Source organism: Poecile atricapillus, chromosome 7 (genome assembly GCF_030490865.1).
Source record: "Poecile atricapillus isolate bPoeAtr1 chromosome 7, bPoeAtr1.hap1, whole genome shotgun sequence".
Taxonomy (NCBI): domain Eukaryota; kingdom Metazoa; phylum Chordata; class Aves; order Passeriformes; family Paridae; genus Poecile; species Poecile atricapillus.
Genome location: NC_081255.1, coordinates 20935905 through 20959317, shown reverse-complemented (window position 1 = coordinate 20959317; position 23413 = coordinate 20935905). Strand labels below are relative to the sequence as shown.

Here is a 23413-nt window from a genome sequence, read left to right as displayed (position 1 = left end):
AGTTTTGGAAGCACACTTCAGTGATTCATCTGTGGTTGCAGACTGCCACTGGCTCTCTCCTCCCATAGCATCAACCATCCCTTTGAATATTTGCTACCTATTCCTTGTTTATGCATGTCTTCAAAAGCAACAGTTGTCACAAAGAAACAGGCATTTAACATCCTAAATGACAGCTTTCACTGCCTTTAATATCACAGGTCAAATTGGAAAATGAAGGTTCAGGGATGATATGATAGCACTAGATAGTATCCTAATGTCTTCCTAAGCTGATCTTACTGTTTAATTCAGCATCATAAAACTCCAGTCATAGGAATGTCTGCTTGCCCTTATATGGGCAGCTGTCATAGCAGTAATTTGCTTATGAGATGCTTTTCTTTCTGGAAGACTAATGTGCTTTGGTTCCTATCAAAAATATATAAAATTCCTGTGAAAACTGGCAAAAATCAGATATTTCTTCATGGTTTTGCAGTGTTTGTCAGAGTTGCTGTTAGCTATAGCTCAGTATTGTCTCCTGATGAATTGTAGCAGTGGATGAACAAAACAATATTAATCTGTTTTTGTTAATCCTGTTTTGTAATTAAATACATCTTTCATATAAATCCTGTTAAGATTTGAATGAAAGGGGATTTATGGAAACATGACTTGCTTTTTGTAAGATAGTTTTAGGATTATGAAATGAACACTGGGAAAAAGAAAAGTTTGACTTGTTCACAGAGTAAAAGATTTTCTCTTTGTTATTTTTGCTTTGCTGGTGCTATGAAAAAAAAATATAATAAGAGCATTCAAGCTGGGTTGCCTGTGGTTTAACTCTAATTCCATAGGCTGCACACTCTTTCTCCCCAAAATCCCCACAGCAAGTGACCTTGTCAAACAAAAGTGTGGAATAATGGGAGGCAGCCCAGGGACTGTGGCTCATTTACAAGCAGCTGTTTGCTACTGTCAGAACAAAGGCAAATCAAAGTTGCATTAACGGGGTATGACAGGCACAGTGAGCAACTCCCCAACAATGTTCATCCTCTCGTGTTGTTCTGGTTATATTATTGGTTTGCCTGAAGGAGAAAATAGTCATAAGGTCAAGTCAGACATCTATGTTTGCAAAGCCTTTCAAAATTGCACACATTATTCAGCTTATCAACTATTGATGTTTTTTAACAAAATTAACATAACAGCAAATAAATACATATTTATATGCCTGCTTGGATTTTTGTATGAGTATTAGAGCCATGTAGAGAATTAACAATTGTATTTTCACAGCAAGTTTGTAGTCTTGTATGGCCTCTTGTCTGATTCAGCCAATCCAAGAACCAAGGCGGTTGTAGATAATGCGGCTTTTGAACATCTGCGTGGCATCCTAGCAAGTTTAGAGGATCACTCTCTTCTGAATAGCTTTGGCAGTTTCCTGCTTAACTAGAACTTTTCTCTGTACCTTGCAAAATACCACTAGATTGTCTTACCCCATGGTAAAGAAATCACATAAATGATGTACAACCTTCCTTGAATTTCTCTTAAACTCTGGATCCTGAGAAACGTCGTGAGCAAGGTCTGTTTGACTTAATTGAAGCCTGGTAATGTGTGGCTACTGGAAACTGGACACCAATAAAGAGCACAGGAAATTTCTTATGGAATTGTGACATATTTTAGGAAAAAAGCTCCAGAATCTAGCAAATGAGTGAGCAGTACTCCCTAGCCACAAGTGAATGGAATAAGCAGTAGGCGAGGTTTTAGCCATGTGAATGAGCCTGTTGCATAACTTGAGCCTGTACTGCTCAGCCCAGTCTGTCATCCAAAATTAAGATGAATCATAGACTGGCTAAGAACATGTCTGAGAAAGGCTTGGGAAGAAAGGAAATTCAACCTGAAAGGACAGGAGAATTGCTGGACGTGAACTTTATAACAAGGCACACAATAGGCAGCACATTTCTTAGTGTTTATTGTACCTCACGTAGGGTGATAAAGGCTGAAGGCAAAGTGACTTTTAACAGTCCCCAAAGTGCAGTATTCCCTGAGAAATACAGTTTAAAGTGCCTTACTGCCATTATGAAATTTATAAATAAAAATAAGGAAAGCGGTAAGACTTGCACATTTATTGGGCAAATGGATATGTCTACTATGTCATTAATAGCTGATCAAAAAGATCTATTTATTCCATAAAACAGCGAGAAACTGTCTTTTATATTTAGCAAGTATTTTGCTACTGATATAAATTCCTGAATTGCTTGATTGTTTTTTTGATAGGGAGAGAGAGGCTAGGAGGAGGAACAAGAGAGAAAAATGCTTTTAAAATAAAATATACTGCAGATTTAAGGCAACTGTGGAGTACATTTTGGTAAGGCGTTTGACATCTGCTATATTTCACAATTCAGATACGATAAACTCATTTAGAATTTAACAATTTGAAGTGTAGTTACTTTAATTTCAGCCTAATTTGCAGTTTAGTTAGGCATGTTGAGGAGGTACAGATGTGAATAATGTGAATAAAGGCCAACTAAGATATGGCCAGTGTATCTCCTAACCCTCAGAGACAAGTGTGTTTGAATTCTAAACATTAAGGGTAAAACTTTCAAAAGTGCAGTGGCTTGCATGCATACAAAGTTGTACTGACAACATCTTTTAAAGTGCTAACATGAATGTGAATTTAATTTAATTTATTCTCACAAACTTGCAGTTCTAGCTGTATGTGTTACAGTATCATGTACAGGTGCCAGCCAAGATTACGGCTCCATTGAGCTCTACTCATCCAAAAAGTTCTATATTTATCAGCAAGGAGAGCTTGTCGAGTTTCCTCTTTCACTGCCGTTATCAACTGTTTTGAAATATTCAAAACCTTAAGTGATACTGAAAACTTACCCAGTGTCCAAAGCACATTGTGTATTTTGAAGTGAGAAATAGAACTGTACTTGTAAAGTGTGCTTGCATTCAGCTTAACACTCCAAATAGAAGAACACAATTTGCATAGGAAATTTGATAATACTGATTTATTTCTTGGAAAGGTTCAGATTTCTTATACTGCTCTAGATGTCACACAATGTGCAGCAGTTTTATATCATCACCTTATAGTCAGTATATTTAACAATAATTTAAAAAGCAGAAATTAAATTTTGTTGTTAATCAATCTGTTAAACTCACATGACAAGATACTAAATTCCTTTCAGTTAATGGTCCTACTCTTGCTGGGAAAGGAGGACATTTTGTGCATTGCTTTGCTTGAATAGTGCTAAGAGACTAGCAGATGGTCACTTTCCAACTGGTTTGCCTTGAAAAAAAGAAATTAAAATATTATAGTGCCGGGGAGAGATGTTGTAATGTGTCCCTTTCAAATTAACAGGTCGTTTTTTCCTACTATTTTATGATTGTAAAATAGCTCAATGTCACATAAAAGGTTAAAAGCTGGAGTAAATGGCATCATGGGAAATTTGAAATAAATAGGGTCTCATATGGTTTTATGTCTCTATACTTGAACACACAAGGAATATATTTCTTTCCTTGAAAAGGCATTCTGTAAGAGCTTACTATGTTAATATGAGTTGTAGGCGCAGCAGATTCTATTTCAAGTACCTATAATTCACAAGTTAATTTTTTGTTTGTTTGCTTACTAAATCACTCCTTTCTAAGGCTACTTGTTCAAACTGTTGGCCTAAGAAAAAATGTGGTATTTTCAGGAAAAAAAAGGAAACCACAGATTCCAGTTTGTTGAATTATTCTGCTGATGTCTTAGTGGTTATTTTTCATAAAGCACAGACCTTCAGAATTTATCAAGTTTTAGACTCTAAATTGCCAGGTATTTCATATTAGTGCCAAATTTGGTTTTTTTCGTGGTAAAACTGCCTCCACTCTGATGTTCTTCAGTGTCCTAGTTCCAGCAGCCCTACTGAGCAAGGCTTGCACAAATTTAGCTCCTTTGTCTGCTCCACTGGCTGGTTTATTGCTATGCAGGTGGAGAAAGATGATGGGAATGGCCTCATAAAGTTTCTCACTAGCTGCTGAGGTGAGATAACCCTTGTTTTGTCTTCTGATATGCCATCACCTGTGGCTGTTACAGAGTTAAGGTCCAAAGGCTAACAGGAAGTGCCTAAAATAGAACTTTAAAAATTGAAGGGTTTCTGATTTACAAGTCTGTAGGATTGTCATGACAATGAGAAATGCTTTGTCTTTCAAAGTCATTAGCTGTAGTAGCCTTTAAAATTATCAGTCCCGTGCAGCTAGAATGTTTTTGTATTAAATCTGATACCAAGACAATTTTTGTTTTGAACTGGGGATTGTGAATTGCATCTAATCCTATCAGGGACCTGGAAAGAGAAGGACCAGGACCAGGGTAAGAAAGAAAAGCCTCAGTGGAACATTATCCTTCACACAGAGCTTTTTCCTCAAGTTAAAGTTTTTGGAATTTTCGCAAAGGGTAATACTATGATTAGCTGTTTTGGAGTTTCTCATTCTCCCAAAAAGTGGCCTATAAGTAAGTAGACTATAAATAAGCATCACAACTAGTTTGTTTCAGAGTGCCTTTAATTTTTTATTTCTGTTTTGGTTCCAGTCCTTTTCACTTAATATAGTTGGTATTCTGTGAGGAAATGCAGAACGCATTGCCTGTATTTCTTCACAGAGTAATGTCTGCGGTAATGGCAAAAAGAGGGTGTTCAGATAAGAGATAGAGCCTGAAGACAGAGTTTCTCTAAAAGTAGCTTAGGCCAATTACAATTAATAGCCATTTTTTCATAAATACAGCAGGAAGCAGTTGTGGATGTTTCAGCATGATACTACACAGGGATATATTAAAATTGCATTTGAGTTCAGGAACTGCTTCTCTGCAGCTTCATGGTACCACGCCCAGCCTCCTGAAGCAGGCAGTGCTCTGGCAGCAGGCAGTGCCCAGCAGGCAGTGCCCAGCAGGCAGTGCCCAGCAGGCAGTGCCCAGCTCAGCGCTCCCTGCAGCACAGCTCTTGAGTAGTTTGGAGCCCAGAGACTGAAGAGACTGAGCTAAGTTGGCAAAGGCACAGGAGCAGCATCCCACTGCTGCCAGGCCAGGCTGGCACAGAGAGAGAGAGGTGGGATGCCCTTGGCTCACACAGCTGCAGCACAAACTCCTCTGTTTCACTTCATATGGTGTGAGTAGCAGGTTGGTTTCAGATGAGGAGCCAATAATGCTCTGCAAAAATCCCCCCACATAATAGCAAAGCTTATTGAAGTCCAGAGTTTTGTGTTATAGAGAATAAGAGGTTTGAAGGCTTTTGTTCAAAATTGCAGGAGTCTAAGCAAAAAGGTGAAGACAAAAGATAGTGGATAGATACTGCTCAGAGGACATAAAAATTCTAAAGAATTGACAAATCAAATTGACCACCTGGAAGATTGTTCAGAGGAGAAATATCAGCTTATTATGGCTTCCTACCAACAGAAGAGACAGAGGTATTTTTTTCACAGTGGATTATGATGGAGCAGGTCCTGGGTAATATTGAACTCCTTCTCCATCGTGATGTGTCACTGGGAAAGCCAGTGACCCCATTCTTCGAATCTTGAAGTATGTGAAACTCTTGGATGATAAAAACAGATTGTCACAGAGATGTTTAGCCCTAAAGGTTCAAGATCACTGAAATTTAGAAAGAGACATAAAAATAAACTGGTTCCTGTCATTCTGCTGAGGAATCCAGACTAATTTTTCAAATAAGAATAAAATAGTGGTAAGAGTGTGACATAGTAAATTATCTGTAAATCAGCTAAAGGCCTTTTTTCTTCTGATGGATGTACATGTGTATTTTGCAAATGAATGTATTTGTACTCAAATGGCTCAATCACTTGCTTTCAGTTTATCTTTTCTGATGGAAACTTTTATTATCTTTTTTTTCTGGTAAGGCCATCAAATTTTAGAGGCATATACAGTCATACAGAGAGTAATGTGCATTACTGTAATTGGTTGTAACTAATCCATAATTGTACCTTTTTAACTGGGATGACAACTAGAGGGGCTTCAGTTTTTAAATTATGTAGGAATAATTCTTCCTATATGTGATTTAGGTTTTATAGCTGTAAGAAGCATTTGGATTAAAAACTATTTTGAGCATATAAGAAGAGGCAGGAATCCACTTCAGCCTGAATTGTCTCATGATACTGTACAACTATGAATTGTTTTTCAACTAAGGTCAAAATTGAATTCAAGCTCTCTTAGCTATCAAATACCAGCTTTGTATTTCCTTGGAAGAAGAATATGGAAGGGATTTGGACTGGGTTTGGAGAAGAGCATATTTTGCTTTGATTGAGCCTCCTGTGGAAAAAACATTTGTTCTTTTTATGCATTGCATGTCTACAGATCTGTTGAACAAAGGATTTTACCAATGTCCATAGTTAATGTTTGAATAGTTGAATATTACAGCAGAAAAATTGTGTCACACCATATGTTTTGTTGAGATGTTTGGTTTATCTACCAACTTAACAGAAAAGAGGCCAGTTGCTAGAGTCAATAAAACTAAATAGCCATCTCTCAGTAGCAGCTGAGCAGACAGAGGAAAGTGCTGTTAGCACACCCTTTTGGGTAATGGATAAAAAAATTAGTAAATTTCATTGACCCAAATGTGGTGTCAAGATAAAGTTTTGGAATTATACAGTGAGTATCCCCGGTATCCCATTGAAACTTGGATCCTGAGCTGAATCTTGTACATTCTTTACATGCTGAAAGTAACATAGATCATTAGAAGGGTGTACAGCAAAGGATTAAAATCACAAGGGTGTATCAGTCTTAGTACTTTTAACATATTTTGCTAGCTTTAAATTTATAAAAATATATTAAAGAAAATGGTTTTAGTGGTTGTTGCTTGGAATAGGTTAGGAATGAAAAGAAGATTTATCCATTAGTAAAATAGCAAGGAACTAGTCAACTAGTTGCAGAAGATTCAAAGAAGAATCTTCACAAAAAATTTTTGGTAGTCTTTTTCTTTCTGTAGTTCTTAAAGAGAGTTTTTATGGGTTTTTTTCATTCTCACAATTCTTCCCCATGTCTCTAGATTTTCTTTTCCTTAAAGTCAGCTGGGAACATAATGTACTTGCCTGTTGTTCCTCCTATTTCCTTACTTTGAAGGTACTTCCTCTAAAATCTGCTTCAGGATTTCTTGAAGGATGAGATAGAGACACTAATATAGCTATCCTCCTTTTCTGGCCTTCCTGATGTTGAAGCACTGAGAATTGCTTATGCTCAAAGTTTGGTGCATGTCCAGTGGCCATGTGTGATTACACCAGAAACAGAAGGAAAAAACAAGTTTGGATATGTTTATAGAAGGTAATTATCATCGCAGAGGAAAAAGACAATGATGCATTGAGCTATCTGAATGACTTGGCACGGAGTCAATTTTTAATCTATTTTGTTGTGCTTTTGAAAGCATATTTGTCTTGTACTTCCCTTTCCCTCTTCATCTCTTTCATAAGCACCTTACACGTCCGTGAGCGAAACGAATGGCTGATTCCTGCTTCCAGAAGTGCCTAAGGGAGTAGGAGCAGAGGGGAACTGGAAATACCTGGGACTTGTGACCAGCTGTGATAACCAGGCTGAGGATGCAGCAGCAGTAAATCAGGAATGCCTTGCAGTGCAGTGTCGATGAAGCTGGCTGTCCCGTGTCTCAGTGAGGAGGTGATGGGGCTGTGCTGGAGCTCACTGCTCCGTCCCCGTCTGCAGCCGAGAGCCGCCGTGTGCGGCCCCGCTCCGGCGAGCCCGAGCTCCTGCCTGAGAGGAATGGAAAAGCCACTTTCTCAGTCTGACCAGAATGCATGATAAGGCTGGATGTCAAAAAGGGCAAGATTGGGCTCACAGCAATTATGGCAGAGGCATACTGGTTTCCTTGACAACCAGATTGAGGATTCTTTGTGATTTATTATTTACCACTTCAAACTCTCATTCTCTGATTTAATTAGGGAGAAGGATTTCCATAAGTCCCCTCCCTTCCAAATTTGAATACCCCCACATTATTGCTATGACCAGCTACACCTATGCCACCTATCCCACATAGCTCTAAACCAGCTACAAATTAGGCTCTGTGTTTAGCATTTGGAATTTTAGGGGAGTTTGCTCAGACAGCAGATAACTGAAATTCAGTGGATGTTATGTTGGGTGCTGACTTGTTAATCTGCGCTTACTAGCAGGAGTACTAGACCTCCTAACCTTCTCCCCCCACCCAGTTTTTCAAGGCACTGCAACAAGTGATACTTTTCAATTGTCCTTAGAGCTATGGGAAAGATAAAATATCTGCAAGTGTCAGTTTCCCTTGCTTGGGCAATTCACATTATTTTCTCCTTGAAGGCTTTATTAGCAACACATCAGGCACTGTTGTGTAAACAAAGACTGTATTTTGATACTTGGGGAGCTTTTTACTACTACCAGTTGGATAGCTATTTGAAAAGGAAAATATCTCCTAAATTGTGGCTAAAGTTGGGAAGTACAGCTAGTCTGTTCTAACTTGAGATGTATTTCAAATATGTATTTCCCATGTTTATAAAGCATTGACTGAATTATGATCTTCAATGCCTGTTCTAAATTTAGTAATTCAGAATAGAAGTCTGAACACAATAATATAAATAATAGAGATTTTTATTCAAATGTCACTGGCAAATTTGTATCATTATACATCAAGATTGAAATCAGGTCCTCCAAAGGGCATTTTTTTCTCTAAGTACTTTCCTGGGTTGCATATTTTTTATTTCGTATTCAGCATGAGGAGTCTGCTGCATTTAATAAAATAAAATGAAGGTCACAGAAGATCACTGGTTTTCCCATAATGTGTCCCAGTAGATGACTGGCAAAAAGGTAGTGTTTGAAATGCATTGAGGATCTTCTGTGCAGACTATGTACAAAACTTGTGTCATTTTTTAATTACAGGGAGGAATTCTTGTTTTAATTGTGTTTATTTCACTGCATACAGTCTTTCAGCTGTACCACTCCAGTTTTAATTTGAAAAGTGTATACACGTTTTAGCATCTCCACCTCAGGGAGTTCCTGAAGTGAGTCAATAGGTGTTGCTCTTCCCGTGGTGGGCTGAACGTGAAGCTCATTGAGTCAATGAAAAGACTTACAGTGGCATAAACACTCTTTGTGTCAAGTTCTGGCTCACTCATGCACCAGTGTCCCATTAGGCTGGTGAGGGAGGCTGGCTGCTGAGGGAAGATGCTTCTTTAAAATTGAGTAGTCTAATGAAGCTCATTAATGCATTTTTCATTAGAACAAGAATATTGAGTATCCAGGTTAAATTCTAAAGAATCTGTCCTGCACTCATTGAGGTTAATGACAAAGCTCCCAATGATATTAGTGACGCAGGATGAGAACTTAATTGAGGTAATTAAGATTCTGCTTACCTAAAATTCCCTATTATTTTCAAGTAGATAAAATATTACAAAATTGCTACTATGAAGAGTTGTATAATGTTGGATCTCAACACATCCTTCAGAGATGACAGCAATTCAGTGGGAGATAATACTAGTTCTGTATTTTGCATTTGATTCATAAAGTGCCCTCATAATCTTCTCAAGGCTTGTGTGTGTGAAAACTGTTGTGGAAAATAGAGTTCTTTTTGGTTTTGGAGCCCAAACATTGTCTTTACTGTATATTTAAAGATAACATGGGCCACATTGCTGAATCCCAGGAAGGATTTGGAGGTCAAATTCAGCAGTGGCAGAGACAGAAAAGGCACTGCAGCAGTACTATGGCATTGTATAAGTTGCAGAGAATAATTTAATTAAATGCAACTCTCTTTGCAATACTGTAGACTTACTGAAGTCACTGTTTGGACCAAAAGAAAAGCTATTTTCTTACTGAGTAGAATAGATAGGATATCTAGCTTTAGTGACTTCCAGGGAGTGTAAAGCCTCTGTTATAAATGATAGTGTCAGGATGCCTAATTTAAATAGTTACCCTAACACCTGCTCATTCCTGCCGCCTTTGGACACCCCTCACCTTCTGCTTCCCTCCTTGGCATCCCCAGCAGATTATCAACTCCCTCCTCAATTATGCTGCCATAATGGCCGCTTTGATCATGCTCTGAGCTCGAAATGGAGATTTTCTTGATGAAGAACACTCACCCTGCAGAAAGCAGCACAGTGCAGGCAGGTGGGGCAGCCGGGTGCTCCCCGAGCCCCCAGTGAGCTCTGCAGCCATCCCCTGCCGCCTGCCTCTTTGTACACCTAAATTATGTATCGGGAGAGCTTTCCGTAGGAAAGTGTTGGTTCAGGCGCTGTGGAAAAAAGTGGAGCAATCAGATCTTCTGTACTTTCACAGCTGTCTCCTGAGGTGCTTGCTTTAAATATGTGGGGAAAGATTTTTTAAAGAGAAAACTCTGACCTGGGACAGTGGAAGCACTGTGCAAATTAATTACTGAAGAAATTACCTTCCACATCTGTAGTAATGGTGCAGCAGTTCCATCTTGCTGCTTTTGAGTTTCTACTTGAGCACCTAAGAGTGATCTTTTTCCTGGGTGTGGTGCAGAGCTTTCCTAGCCCTTGACTTCATTATGGGTTGTATTAAGATCAATGCAGAGCTTTGGAAACACGGTCTTTCAGCTATTAGTTGTGTGCTTCTAAATTGAAGTAATCAGCAAATGCAAAGTTTTCCTTTTTGTGTTGTGCCAAAGTGTCTGGTCATCCCTCTTGTTGGTTTCTAATATAAATTGTATTAAATATGGAACTCTTACACATGGTTATGGAAAATCGCATAGTTTCTGTCTTAGTACTCAGAGATTTCAGGGATCCTGATTTTTCATTTCTTTCATTTGAACCTGGTTCTCTAAAAGCTGAAAGTATTTTTCCCATACACATTGTGATGGTTAGTGAGGAAGACACACAAATTCCAGGACTGAAAACCAGAATTCAAACTCAGAAGCCCTGAATTTGAGTACAGGTGGAATTTAATTATCCTGTCCCTTTATCTCCCTTGTCTTTCATGTTTGCAATGAGGCAAATGGATGCAGTTCCCTAAGAGGTGATTAACAGCATTTTGACAGGGTGGAAAAGGTGCCTATTCCCTTTATTTACTCTGGAAATGATACTTGTCCCATTCTTACTCCCTGCTGCCCAGGGAGCATGTAATAACTGCATAAATTCCTTAGGAGTTTTTTAATTGCCTTGTTTTTTACAAAAATATAAAATCGTTTTCCTTTCTTTATGGAATTTATTATTCAGAGGATGCTCTTAAGTATGTATGTAGAATTATTTAATGATTCACAGAATGTGCCAGAACCTTAAGTGTACATCCGTCTCCTCTCTAAAATAGTCTTTCAAAAATCTACAAATATTTCATAGAAGGTAAGGTCAGGAAGAAAGCCTTTCATTCTGACAGGTATTTTCCAAGATTGCATGCTACTCTTGTCTCGTATCTATTTATGGGAACATTAAAAGTGATGGCACATTTACCTTAAATTATATTCATCACATGGCTCCTCTTGTTTTCAAAAGGTATGACTGTATATTTTAGTTTCATTTGCAGGATCCCTGCCTTTATGTTTCCAAGGGTTCTACTTTCTACCCCTGAGTTCTCTGAAATGTTTTTGAAGCTATACTTATGAGAAAGGGGTTGCTGTGCTATTTGCATGCTCATGAGCACTCTTTAAGCAGCTTGCCATCATTTAAATTAACCACGTAACTTTTCCACTATAAATTATACTGTGACAATTGATTCCACCCCATCATTTTACTGAAACAAAAGAGAGTATATGCACTCTTTTGTTGTTTCTTGATTCCATTTCCAATGTATATGTAATTCTGTTTATAAACAAGAAAATGCCCCCATTTATAAGTTTGTAGTTGTGATCTCAAATATTGTCATGTGGTAACAATTGTACAGTAATGAAATCTATGCTTTCTTTTAGCACTAGGGCTGTATTTGGTATTTTAAACTCTGGCAAATGTAGAATAATATCTTATTTAAAATGAATCAGAATTATTCAGGTATTTTAGTGAGATGAAATGTTTTACTTTCTTACACAGGTTAGGGTATAGCCTGCTAAGAAGGCGAGGTACACAGGACCCTAAGGGTTATTATTAGCACCCAGCATGTCACCTGCTGGGATGATTTGGCTTTCACCAATGCACATATTCCCAAGGAAATGATACAGCTCTGCCTGGCTTCTATCAGTTTCTGAGGTGACAAGGCTTTGGGTTTCTTTAAGATGGGAAGAAAATAGTTCTATTGTCAGCTGGCCACTCTGAATACTGATGATGGAAATTCCCCTTTCTTGCTCTTCCTCTTCCCCCCCTTATCACATGGTTTCCAATCAAAAAATTATTGTGGTAACTGGAAATATATATTGTTGTCAAGATACACTTTTATAGAAAATAAAAGAATATTTATTTTTATTCTGCTACCAGTATCCTGTGCAGAGGAAATAATTCAACGGGAAATCCTGTTGACACAACATTTCTGACACATCAGCCTTTGTGTGTCTTACCTCCCTTTTTAAGAAGTTGTTTCTGATTCAGAAGCATCTCCTTCCTGACAGGTGCTGTGCTCAGAGTTCACAGTAGGTAAACTGGAGATACCCTTCAGGAGGGCGGGTTTACAAAGACCATTGGACTTACTTGCCTTGAGAAATTTTGAAGATGCAATGTATTTAATGGCAAGAAAGAAAAGGGTAGAGTGCTTTTTTTTGTGAGCTGGCAGAGGATCAAGTGTGTATGATGTGAAGGAAAAAAGGAAGGAGATTCTTGCAGCCTGAGAACAGACATCTGGCTGGCAAAAGAAAAGAAATATCATAGACAGATGAATACTGTTTTAAACTGGGATAATTTTAGATCAAGAGGGCAAAGTTTTGCTCTCATGCCTACAGCTCTACTGAAAGGGGTGGGAAAGGTGCATGCATATGAGAATAAAATGTGGCGCTAAGTGAGAACTGAAGAACACGTATTTTTATATTAGATATTTAGACTTTCATGTTTAGATCACATGGTTTCCATCTGCCATATGTAGGCATTGCTAAAATGCTGCCAGGAACCAGGCTCTGGTTTGGTGACTTTCATTAAAGGAATTAGTGGTTTCTCTCCAGTTTCAGTGTGGCTGGATTCAAAGTGCAGAAGCCCATTTTCACAATTTAGCATTAATTAGCACTCTAGTGGCAGCCTCAGCAGGCAGGTGAAGGATTAAATGGGCATGAAGACCAAACTATCTCTTTTCCTCCTAGTGGCGATTCCTTCAAAATTCAAAATAGGGTTGAGACATATTGGGCTAATGTGGGGATGTGTGCCTGGCTGCTGTCTGGCTGTTCTTGTTCCAGGTGACTGAAGGGCTGTGGTCTACAGCTCTGTCACTGTGGCACTCATCCCTGTCCTCTGTTCTCTCCTGCTATTAAAGTGCACACACACTTCCCACACACACCCTAACAAAAACACAATCAAAAAAACCCCCTTTGATTCTGCTGACTCAGAGAGACACATTTTTGCCCTTCTGAATGAGGGGTGAGAGCTGTTCAGGAGAATTTAAATGAGATCCTTGCCAGCAGTACACAGGAAGGATCGACGCTGTTAGATTAAAAGGAGGAGCTGCTGCTGCTCACTTCAGGTTTTGCTGAATCATTTAACAAGGTGCAGAAAATAGGTAAGCCCAGACTTTTTTTTTTTTTTTTTTTTGCTGAAGAGAGCCTCACAGGGTTATATTTGAGAATTGCATGGAGACTGAAAACATAGAAGGAAAATTGTAATAAGTTTCAGTGAACCTGGAAGGCAGGACCCATCCTGGTGTGAGTCAGAGGGTGTAACTCTGGCTTCTCTCCTGAATTTCATTAAGCAGACATACGTACTTTATGTTTATGTATACTGAATATGAAGTATGTAATTACAGAAAATTACATGGAGTTTTAATTTTGCTGCTCACACTGAATCTTGAAAAACATTAAAACTTGTCAAAGATTTTTAAAATTTTAATTTTTTAAAAGGTTAAATCACGTTCAAATAAAATGTAAAAAAAGTATTATAAAAAGCCTTCACTAGTTATTTAATATTTCCAAAATTTTAATTGATAGGAATTAATATTTCCATTTTGTAAGAGACAGGCTTCCAGATTTTATTTATGTAATTGAAATATGAAATATCTGAGAAGCAGAATTCTAGAAACCAGTGTTAATCCCACCTCACAGCTCACTTATTCAGTGAAGAAGCTGTCTGGCTTCAGTGTAATTTAAATGGTCAAGTCTGTTCCTTAGGACTCTGGTGCCTCTTTGTTAAAGTTCAAACAATGATATACTTTCATGTGCCTTGTTTTGAGATAATCCCATTTTTATGAATGAGTCTTAAAAAATGAGGGAGATGTCTTTTACTAGAAAATAGTTTTCCTTTGCTAAGAAATCCCTTTTCTCCTGATGTCCGCTCCATTCACGTTCTTAATTGACAAGAAGCAGTATATATATAAAATAGCAGAGAATCCAGCTGTAGGAGGATATTTTTGGAATGATCACTTCCCGCCTAATTTGAGTCGGAGTGAACAGTGGGGTTTTGTGTGCAGGGCTGCAGCACGGGCTGGCTGTGCACGGCTGCTGGGTTTCCCTGAAAGAGGAGCCGAGTGCTGTGAACTCCGGACCTCTGTGCACTGTCAGAAGCTCTTACTGTGCCAGTGTAATCTTTTAATAGGCATGCTTGCCAGAATGACTTTTTCCTTCAAAGATAGAATGAGAAAGCATAGTTGTCATTTAAATTGCCTCTGTCTTTTGTAGTAGTTGGTAGCGTTCTGTTGACCAGGATTGGATAATTTAAAAGCTGTTTAACAAAATAACATGCTTGTCTGTGTGAAATATATACAGTGCTGAGAGACGGGGAGAAAAGTCTCCCCTGACAGAGTTCACGGGATTCTTTAGAAACTACAGGATGCTGAGACTTGTCTGAGGAATTACAAAAGCTTTGAGGCGCCCATGTTGAGCATTTGCATGATTTTCAGATGGCGAAGTGTGTTCAGCTGTCTTCCTGCACCCTCCCATGTGTGCATGTGTGCACTTCAGTGGAGAGGAGAGAATTCTCAGCACAGTTTTCATTGGGCTTTACATTTGTTAAACATATATTATTGAAATGCTGCCCAGGACACATCACTTCATCTTGTGTAGAACTTAAATCATCATGTTGCATGATATGGTAAAATAAAAGAGATTGTGAAAGAGACAACTGTAAACATTCTGTTTGAAAAGATGTGCTCTTTTCAAAAGACCTTTCTGTTACAGCCAAATAACACAAGAAGCAATATTTCCTTGCCCACAGAGACATATATATTTATTTCTGCAGAGATCTGTTTTGGATTCTCAGTTCTTCCAGTATCTTGATTCTTTGAAATAATTTTACACTTCCATGTTGACTTTCCCTGTGCTTTAAGTTTTAATCAAAGGTTCCTTGCTTCTGATGTCGAGTACTGATGTTAGCCTGTTTACATTCCACTGTTTTTCCTCTGTATTCGGTGAACATTCAAATGTGGTGGTGCCTTTTTGCTTTTACCTACCAAACTTAGCATACTCTCTTACTGTTGACAGCTCAAAAAGATGGTATGCTAGTGGGCAGGATGCTGTGAATTATTAACTTTTCTTTGCACTTTGACAAATTTAGGTTATCTTCGTAAAGACAAATAGTTTCTCTGAAGGAACCAAGACAGTGGATAAGGCTTTGCAAACTTATTTTTTTTTAGCCAAATTTGAATTTGCCACATTTCTGTAACGTGATTCTGAGTTACAGTTCTTTCATAGAACTTGGACTTTTTTTCATAGACTAAAATATCAGAGGAGAGATTTTGATGGTGATTTTTCCTTTCAGTTTGTCTTTCTATATGGATTGATCAATAAAGCGTTAAAGAATGTATATTGTGACTAAACATCCCCTCTGCCTTTTTTTTCTTAGAAATGCAATTTCACAAATGCAGTTTATCTGCTTTTTTTAATAAAGAGTCTGCACCAAACTAATTTTATGAGCAGAAAAAAATGTGCAGGAAACATATGTTTGCCAGGAAGTTTTTCTATAATCAAAACGGTCAGATGGACAGGAACAATGTTTTTTTTCTCATTAGGTGTTAATCTTCTTTCATTAAAAAAAAAAATTAAAATTGGCATGAAGCACTGATTAATATACACAAGCATGAGTGAATCAGAGACAGCATATGTTGCGTTAGGTAATAGATGCTTATTTGAGTTAATGTTTAGGTTGTGCTGGAGATCCCAGCCCAGGCACCAGAAAGGCCTTTGCAATCGGGGAGCATTTTGGGCGGCAGACAGCAGGAGCGGTGTCATCCAGGGCACAGTTTGCCTTCAAGCAATTAGCAGATAGAGGAGGAATGTTGATTTCAGCTGCCGGAGGACAGCCAAACAAAATAGGTTTGTTTGAGGTAAGGTAAGGCAAGCAGCAGGTTTAATACAGGTTGGTTAAGAAAATACAGTACTGGGAATACTCATTCGGAATTGCTTTGGAGATACAAAGTTCCTGGTGACAACAGTAATTATTGACAGAGCCACATACTTAAGTCTAAAAAACCCTGGAATGATGCTGAAGCATTCAGATGCCGGTTGTTCACACTTCCATCATGTGGCAGTGCATCTGTTTATCGGGAATTATCTCTTGAATGTAAATGAATTTCAGTCCTAAGTCATTGCACCTGTTGCCAAGAGGTATTTATTCCAATCACTTGCCTAAAGCACAGGGAGTTATTGCTTGACGTTTTATAGCTCCAAAAAAAAGCTGTCGTTTCAAAATCATTTGTTCAGAGAGGAGAAAATGGAGCAAAACAGTTCATTTTACCCTAAGCACTGCTATTTGGCAGTATTCACATTTGCACGGCACAAAGCTGCAATATTGATTTTTCGCTTACAGGGCCTCCCACAAGTTCTTTCTTCGATTGTCAGGATTGCAAGATGGATTGAATTACACTTGCTTGTTGATACACTTATTTTTTCTTTGGTGATAGGAAAAAATTACAAATAAAGTTTCAGCATAAAGATCATAGCAGCTCTGCGAGTGGACTTTGAATTTATTTATTTTATTTAGTTAAAATTCTTACTGCACCACAGAGATTCCTTAGAGCAGCATTCCCACCTACCGTACGCTGCATTGTTTTGCTTTACTGCTTGCTGCTTTTGCAATGTAACAGCTACATTGCAATCTCAGGTGTGTCCTCTGTTGCCTACAAAGTGATCTAACCTTGCTCTAATATTTTTAATGTTTTTCCTAATACACAACTTCTTGCAGATGCCTGCAGGGGGAAAAACTGCAGGATAAAACACATTCATAGTCATTATAGCAGTTGCCATAGATGATGAAGTAAGATTTGCAGGTTGCTGATCTCTCTGTAGCAAAACTGCAGATGTCTTGTGTTTGAATTCAGAGTATTTCCTAGCAGAAGTGGAGCCTGTGCTGCAGGATCCCCAGTAAGGGTCAGTGCTGGTCACAGGGAGCTGTGTGTGGATTTCTCAGCCCCGGCCCCATAACTATCCTGAGCTGCTGCTGCACATGAAGCCACTGACACCTCAGCAGCTGTACTCCATGCCTCTGGTGCAAATACCTCTTTGGACAGCTGTAGGTGCAGTTCCCCTTCTTGCTGATGGAAATTCAAAAAGTTTGGGAGGAGTGGATTCGCCCAGCCAGGCCATGGTGGTGATGCAGGCCACGGAATCCCTGCTGTGTTGAGGAGATACAGGCACCATTGCTGCCAGCTGGAGGGATGAGCTTCCTGGGGGTGGCATTAGATTTGGCAGGAGGATGTAGGAATGGCAGTGACTAGCAGCATTATATTTGGTCCCACCATGGCTGTTGTGATGGTAATTAATCAAAGGAGTTTCTGTATTCATGTGTGGTGAGGACTCTGCATGTACCCCTCCCCGTGCCCATTTCACACCCTCACTGAGCTGTGAGTGACTTCTGGCTTCGTTGTATTAATTTGCTGCATGGGAGGAACATGCAGGGTATTAATGTGATGGATTCGTGTTTTAGCTCTTTCCGGCTTTCAGCCTATGACCCCTCAGCAAGCCTGTAATAATAGTGTTTGTTACTGCTGGTGGTATGTGCAGCTAAACTGAGGGAGTGAATCTGAGATGGAACTTGATGCTTTCCAGAGCACTATGGCTCCTTCCCTTATTAACTAGAGCTGAAACATACTGGTGGAGTAACAGTACTGGTTTCCTGCAGGACATGGTTCCACAAAATATAAAGGCAGACCTGCTCACTGGGCTCTGGCCAACTGTTCTCATTGTGGCTGGGCAAGTTCATGCCCAGTCAAAGACCTGGTCCTGGCCCTCTGGGAACCTCATCAGTTGCCTGCAGTAGAGGGAGGTGAGGGTCAGAGCAGCCCCTGGCCCCAGTTCACTGCACAAGTTGTACAAAAGCTGGTGTTGGTGCAAGGGGAGGGCAGGGATGTGAAGGCAGAGCAGGGGTGGATGGGAAGATGGGCTCTGGCTGCCAGGGAGCCACATCCTTGTACTTGCCTGATCATTATTAAAAACTTTCGCCATCTTAACAGATAATCATCTGCAAATAGTAGGAGTTTAAATCCACAGAATTCAACAGAAAAAGTGATAGTCTCTGATTCATGGGAAAATTTACTATCAAGGTATTATCTCAAGCTGTTCTTGATTTTTTAAGGTACTTGCTTTCTTGCTTCTTCCAATACATAATACTTTTAAAGAGAAGTTTATTTTCTTCGCTTTCAAAAACCACAGAGCTCCAACTTTCCATACTTAGCAGCTATTTATCTTTGCTGTCACAATTGGTCTCCAACAGCCTGCACAGAAATATTAATGGCATTGTGTTACAGTATTATGAAGGCATTTTTAAGAAATAGGAAATTCTCCTGAAAATTTAGGATTTACTATTTTAGAGAAATAGCTTTTTAACACTGCCATATTACCCAGCTTGTCTCCCAAAAGTCACACAATTTTGTAAGAAACAGAAATACTATTTAATAATAATCCATCAGTAACTGTGTACAAGAAATTGTAGTATGCAGATAGTTTTAGTCTGATGTAATATATTCTTTTCCATTAAGAAATGTCTTTAAAAGACTGCACATCTGGATGAATAGCTGAACCTTGTTTTGTTTCTGTATACTGCTTAATTGGAGAAGTTATGTATTTTTAGGAATTCTATTAAGCAGAAAAAACATGTTAATATTAAAATTCTGTGAAACGTGTCATTTTTGCAAGAGATGGGGAGATTTTATGCAGTACACATCTGTGATTTGTGGAATTGATAATTTCTGTATTTGTTTCAAAATCCTATCTATATGTGGTTTAACTTATGTAAAAGACACAGTAATGAGCACTGGAGTTCAACTAGGTGAATTGTCAGTGTGTATATTGGCTCATGTCCATGCTGAGGTCACAAAATAGCTAAGCAAACGTAACCGGCTCTTCCTGGAGAAAGGGAGACACAAAGTAAGAAAGACTAATGAAGTTGGAAGTTGGATCTATGGCTTTGGGATTTTTTGTGGTTGTATTGTTGTCTTTTTTAAAATCACTTCTGCAAATCCTGCCTGCTCTGCTGCTTCCCGATTCCAGACACAGCCTGTCTGACTGTGCCCAAGGAGTGGAGACAGAAGCAGAGAGAAAAGAGGTGGAAACTGGAACGTGCAGTGTAGCCATGCAGACAGGCACCACTGGCTGCCCTGCCCAGGATTAGAGGCAGTGAAAAGGAATTTCCTCTTTTCCCAGATTAAGGACACAGCAGCCATGGTGTAGGGATGTGACAGTTCTGTGAAAGATGCCTCACTTAACATGGTCCCAGGTCAAACTGCGTAAAGGTGCACTTCCTTTAGCACATGACTTAGTGCTTAAGTGGCAGAGAAAGAATAGTCCAATCCAATATATCCTTTAGGCTCATTTTGTCCTTGTTTTGTTCTCAAGGTTTCAGCCGAGCAGCGCTACCATTTGGTTTGGTGAGGAGGGAGCTCTCCTGCGAAGGCTACTCCATCGACCTGCGGTGTCCAGGCAGCGATGTTATCATGATAGAAAGCGCTAACTATGGACGGACAGACGACAAGATCTGTGATGCTGACCCTTTCCAGATGGAGAACACAGAATGCTTCCTTCCAGATGCCTACAAAATTATGACACAAAGGTAAAAATACACATATCGTGGTGAGGACTAAAGAGGAAAAATGCTTGCATTAATACAGAGAGAGGTATATGCTGTAAGAAATGTTGAGTTATAATTGCCACTTTGCTATTCAGGAGCATTGTTTCTATCTAATAATGTTTAAAGGAAATAAAAACTACCAGTTGCAATTAGAGGTTTTGGGGTTTTTTAGTTCTGTAAACAAACGTTAAAAAGCAGTAAGATAACTTCAAGGAGAATGAAACAATTCAGTTATTTGGAGATTCCCTATCTCCTTGTCTTTCAGGAGTTCAAACAGTCCTGAGGATATTTCCAAATGGCTGCTGTATTTTTCAGTAAATGCAGTAAATCCCTGCCGTAGTTCCTAATAGTAATTCCCTCCCATGAAAAATGTCAGGATGATTACATGCCAGGATGATTATATGTCATTATACATGTGTATATGAGCATACATGTGCATATAACCCCAAGTTAGTGACAGCACTTGACATTCAGAGAAGACAGAAGAACAAACCAAGAATCATAAAGTCATTTAGGTTGAAAAATACTTTTAAGATAATTGAATCCAACCATTAGCCTGGTGCTGCCAATTCCACCCCTAAATCATGTCCCCAGCTGCCAATAAGAGTATTTTTATTACAAAAGGTGCACAAATTACAAAATTCAGATACACAGAAAGTCCTGTGCTAAAGGCCGTGTACAGGCACCTACTGCTGCCAGTTGTGGAAATGTCAGCACAAATCAGTCACTGGCACTGCTACTGCCTTACAATAAAAGCCTGAATGAGTTCCGGATTGGTTGGAAGTTTTCCTCCCAATGTCTTTTTCCTAGGGTGAGGAATCTGAACAAAAAGGGGATGGGAATAATCTGGAATTTTTCTAGTGCATATACACAGATGTGTCAAATGAAATATGCAAGTTGTCCGGCCTTCTGTGCTCCATTTCCTTTGTTCTGGTAGAACATGGTAACACTTAGTAACATAGCCACCTCTTAAAAATAGTCTTTCATTTTGATTTACCGATTCACTTGAGTTGTCATGAGTGGGACTCTTACAATTTTTGATCATTTATGTGTGAATACGCAGATGTTCTGTAGTCAAATATTTGGTCTGCATCTCAGACTTTTATTTCAAATGCTGGAGGTAATCTGAAGATATCAGGTCTTTTATTTCTTGTTCTGTGTTGAACCTATGTGTTGCGATCGGTAAGGGAAAGGCTCCATCGCTACACTATTAAAAAGGTAATATAACTTCTTTAAGTCATGTTTGAATTATCTTCTTGTGGTTCTATTCGTAGTTGTTAATTAGATCAAGCCAGATTTCCATTGAGACTGCAGCAGCAGTGTCATCATCCTCTAATCTGTCAACTCCCTTTGAAACCACCTTCAATTGCTTTTGTAAATGTAGTGCCGCTCTGTAGACTTCCTTGTTGTGTAAAATGCATGTTGTGTTTTGATCAAAGTCTTCCTTATGTTCACTGCAAATATACAGATTAGGGTAGTCAGAGATAAATATAGAGGCACAATCTTGCTTGAAGTGACATCAGACTGTTAGTGAAAAGCTGAAATTTCAATCTTTCAGTTAATCGGCTGTAAATTTCAGATAGCAAAGTGTATTTTTGAACTTCCCCCATCTTCTACTCTTATGCTTTGTTCAACATTAAAATAAAGTTGTGATCACATGTAGGACATTGGTTTATAGATTATCTATGTTCAAAGACTTTTTCATTTTAGTTCTCTTTTTTTTTGTCTGAACAAATGGCAAAGATCATTTGACACTTTGCTTTCTATTTTTGTCTGACATTTATAGCAATTTGGAAGTTTGCTTTCATGGTTTTCTTTCTTAGATCCTGTCATTAAGTAGAAAAGATGTCTCGTCTTGCTTAATCTTTTCCAAAATTGCTCAATTTGTTCTATATTGTAAGCAGAGAAGAATGTTGCAATTTTTTTATGCAATATAAAAAGTTCTTATATCTCATTTATTTATAACTGCATCGGTGATTGTAATTTTTTGTTGTCTCAGGCAAATTGTTTGGTAATTAGCATGTGTCCTTGACCTGATATATAAAAGTAATACATCACTTGTATTTTGATGGCAGCAATTGCATTGAAAAATCTAACATGAAGGACTATCAGGTTAATTTGTTTTCTTTTTTATTTAATTGTTTACAACTTCTGATGACAGTGAAATCTTTTATCTACATTTAGAAATAAGCAGCAATAGTTTCTATATTTCTACCTAAAATCTTGCAGTGTTTACTTTTAAGGACCATTTTTTAATCACTTCAGTCAACCATGCTAGCACTGCATTTGACCACTCAATTCAGTTTAGATGTACAGTTAAATGTAGTTCCACAGCAATTATTAAGTACTCATTATTCATTTGCAACATTAATCCACAGCTTTTGCACAGCAACTACATTTACTGCAATTACAAGGTGAAAACACTAGCTTAATGAGATCAATACTGTGAAATCTGAAGACTGAAAAATAAGATGAGGTTTCCAGTTTAACACAAAGCTGTGTAATCATGTGCCCTGCTCCCCTTCCAGAGAATTTGAGATAGTAGCACACAGACCGTGCCAGTGTCCACTGATGCATCAGCTCCTCTTTCTCAGAAGAGCTGCTACTTAATCTTTTTTACCTCACCCCATTCTTTCTTTGCAACAGTTCTCAAAAGATTTTTAACTTCATACGTTCCTAGGAAGCCTGACTAGAACACTAATGACTTCATTGCTTTTGCTTTTACCTTTGTAAAGTAGTTATTAAATTTTTAGTCAATGATTGAAATTATATCCCAATTATTCCAGAATAAAGTCTTTCAGATGTATTTAGATTCTATGTAAACTTCAGACTGGCATGGTTGAAATTAAAGCTTTGAAGAAAGAGACTAGACCTTTAGAAAATCCTTCTCCTCTTTCACACTTCTCTGATAATTAACCCCAGCGTTTGCATACCGTCAAGTTTGAGAGATTCTACCACATGCTGCAGTTCAGTAGAGAAATAAGCTAATTTCTGGAATATTTGGTGAGCAAGTAGCATAAATGAGTGGCAGAGGACCCAAGTTTCAGGCACATTTTAGTTCTTAAAATAGTAAAAGTCCTCTGTGCTCTGCTGTCCTTTAATAGGGACAAACCTCCTCTGTTTCCTTTTCATTTAAAAAGAAATTAAATAAACAGGGAAGCAGAAGATGCAAAGCAGCCTGAGGAAATTGCTCTAGTTGTTTGCTTATAAAGTGTTTTTGTGTGGCTGTAGCAGAAACTGTCATGAAACTATGAAGTTGATAAGGCTAATACTGTTTTTTATAGGCACAGCAGAGATTTGAAAATTAACAGCACAAAATTTATGTATGACCCCGTGTTATCTATTTCTATGGCAAGTGGATTATAGGAGGATC

General features: G+C 38.5%; 1 protein-coding gene across 6 annotated transcripts in view; it reads left to right on the top strand.

Moving 5' to 3' along the window:
* Positions 1-23413, top strand: part of ADGRL2 (adhesion G protein-coupled receptor L2) — a 389045-nt gene that overhangs the window by 296926 nt on the left and 68706 nt on the right. For all 6 annotated transcript variants that reach the window (XM_058842492.1, XM_058842493.1, XM_058842491.1 and 3 more), the window contains one exon: positions 19809-20022. In XM_058842492.1, the coding sequence (XP_058698475.1) occupies positions 19809-20022 (214 nt within the window). The remainder of the gene's footprint in view (positions 1-19808; positions 20023-23413) is intronic.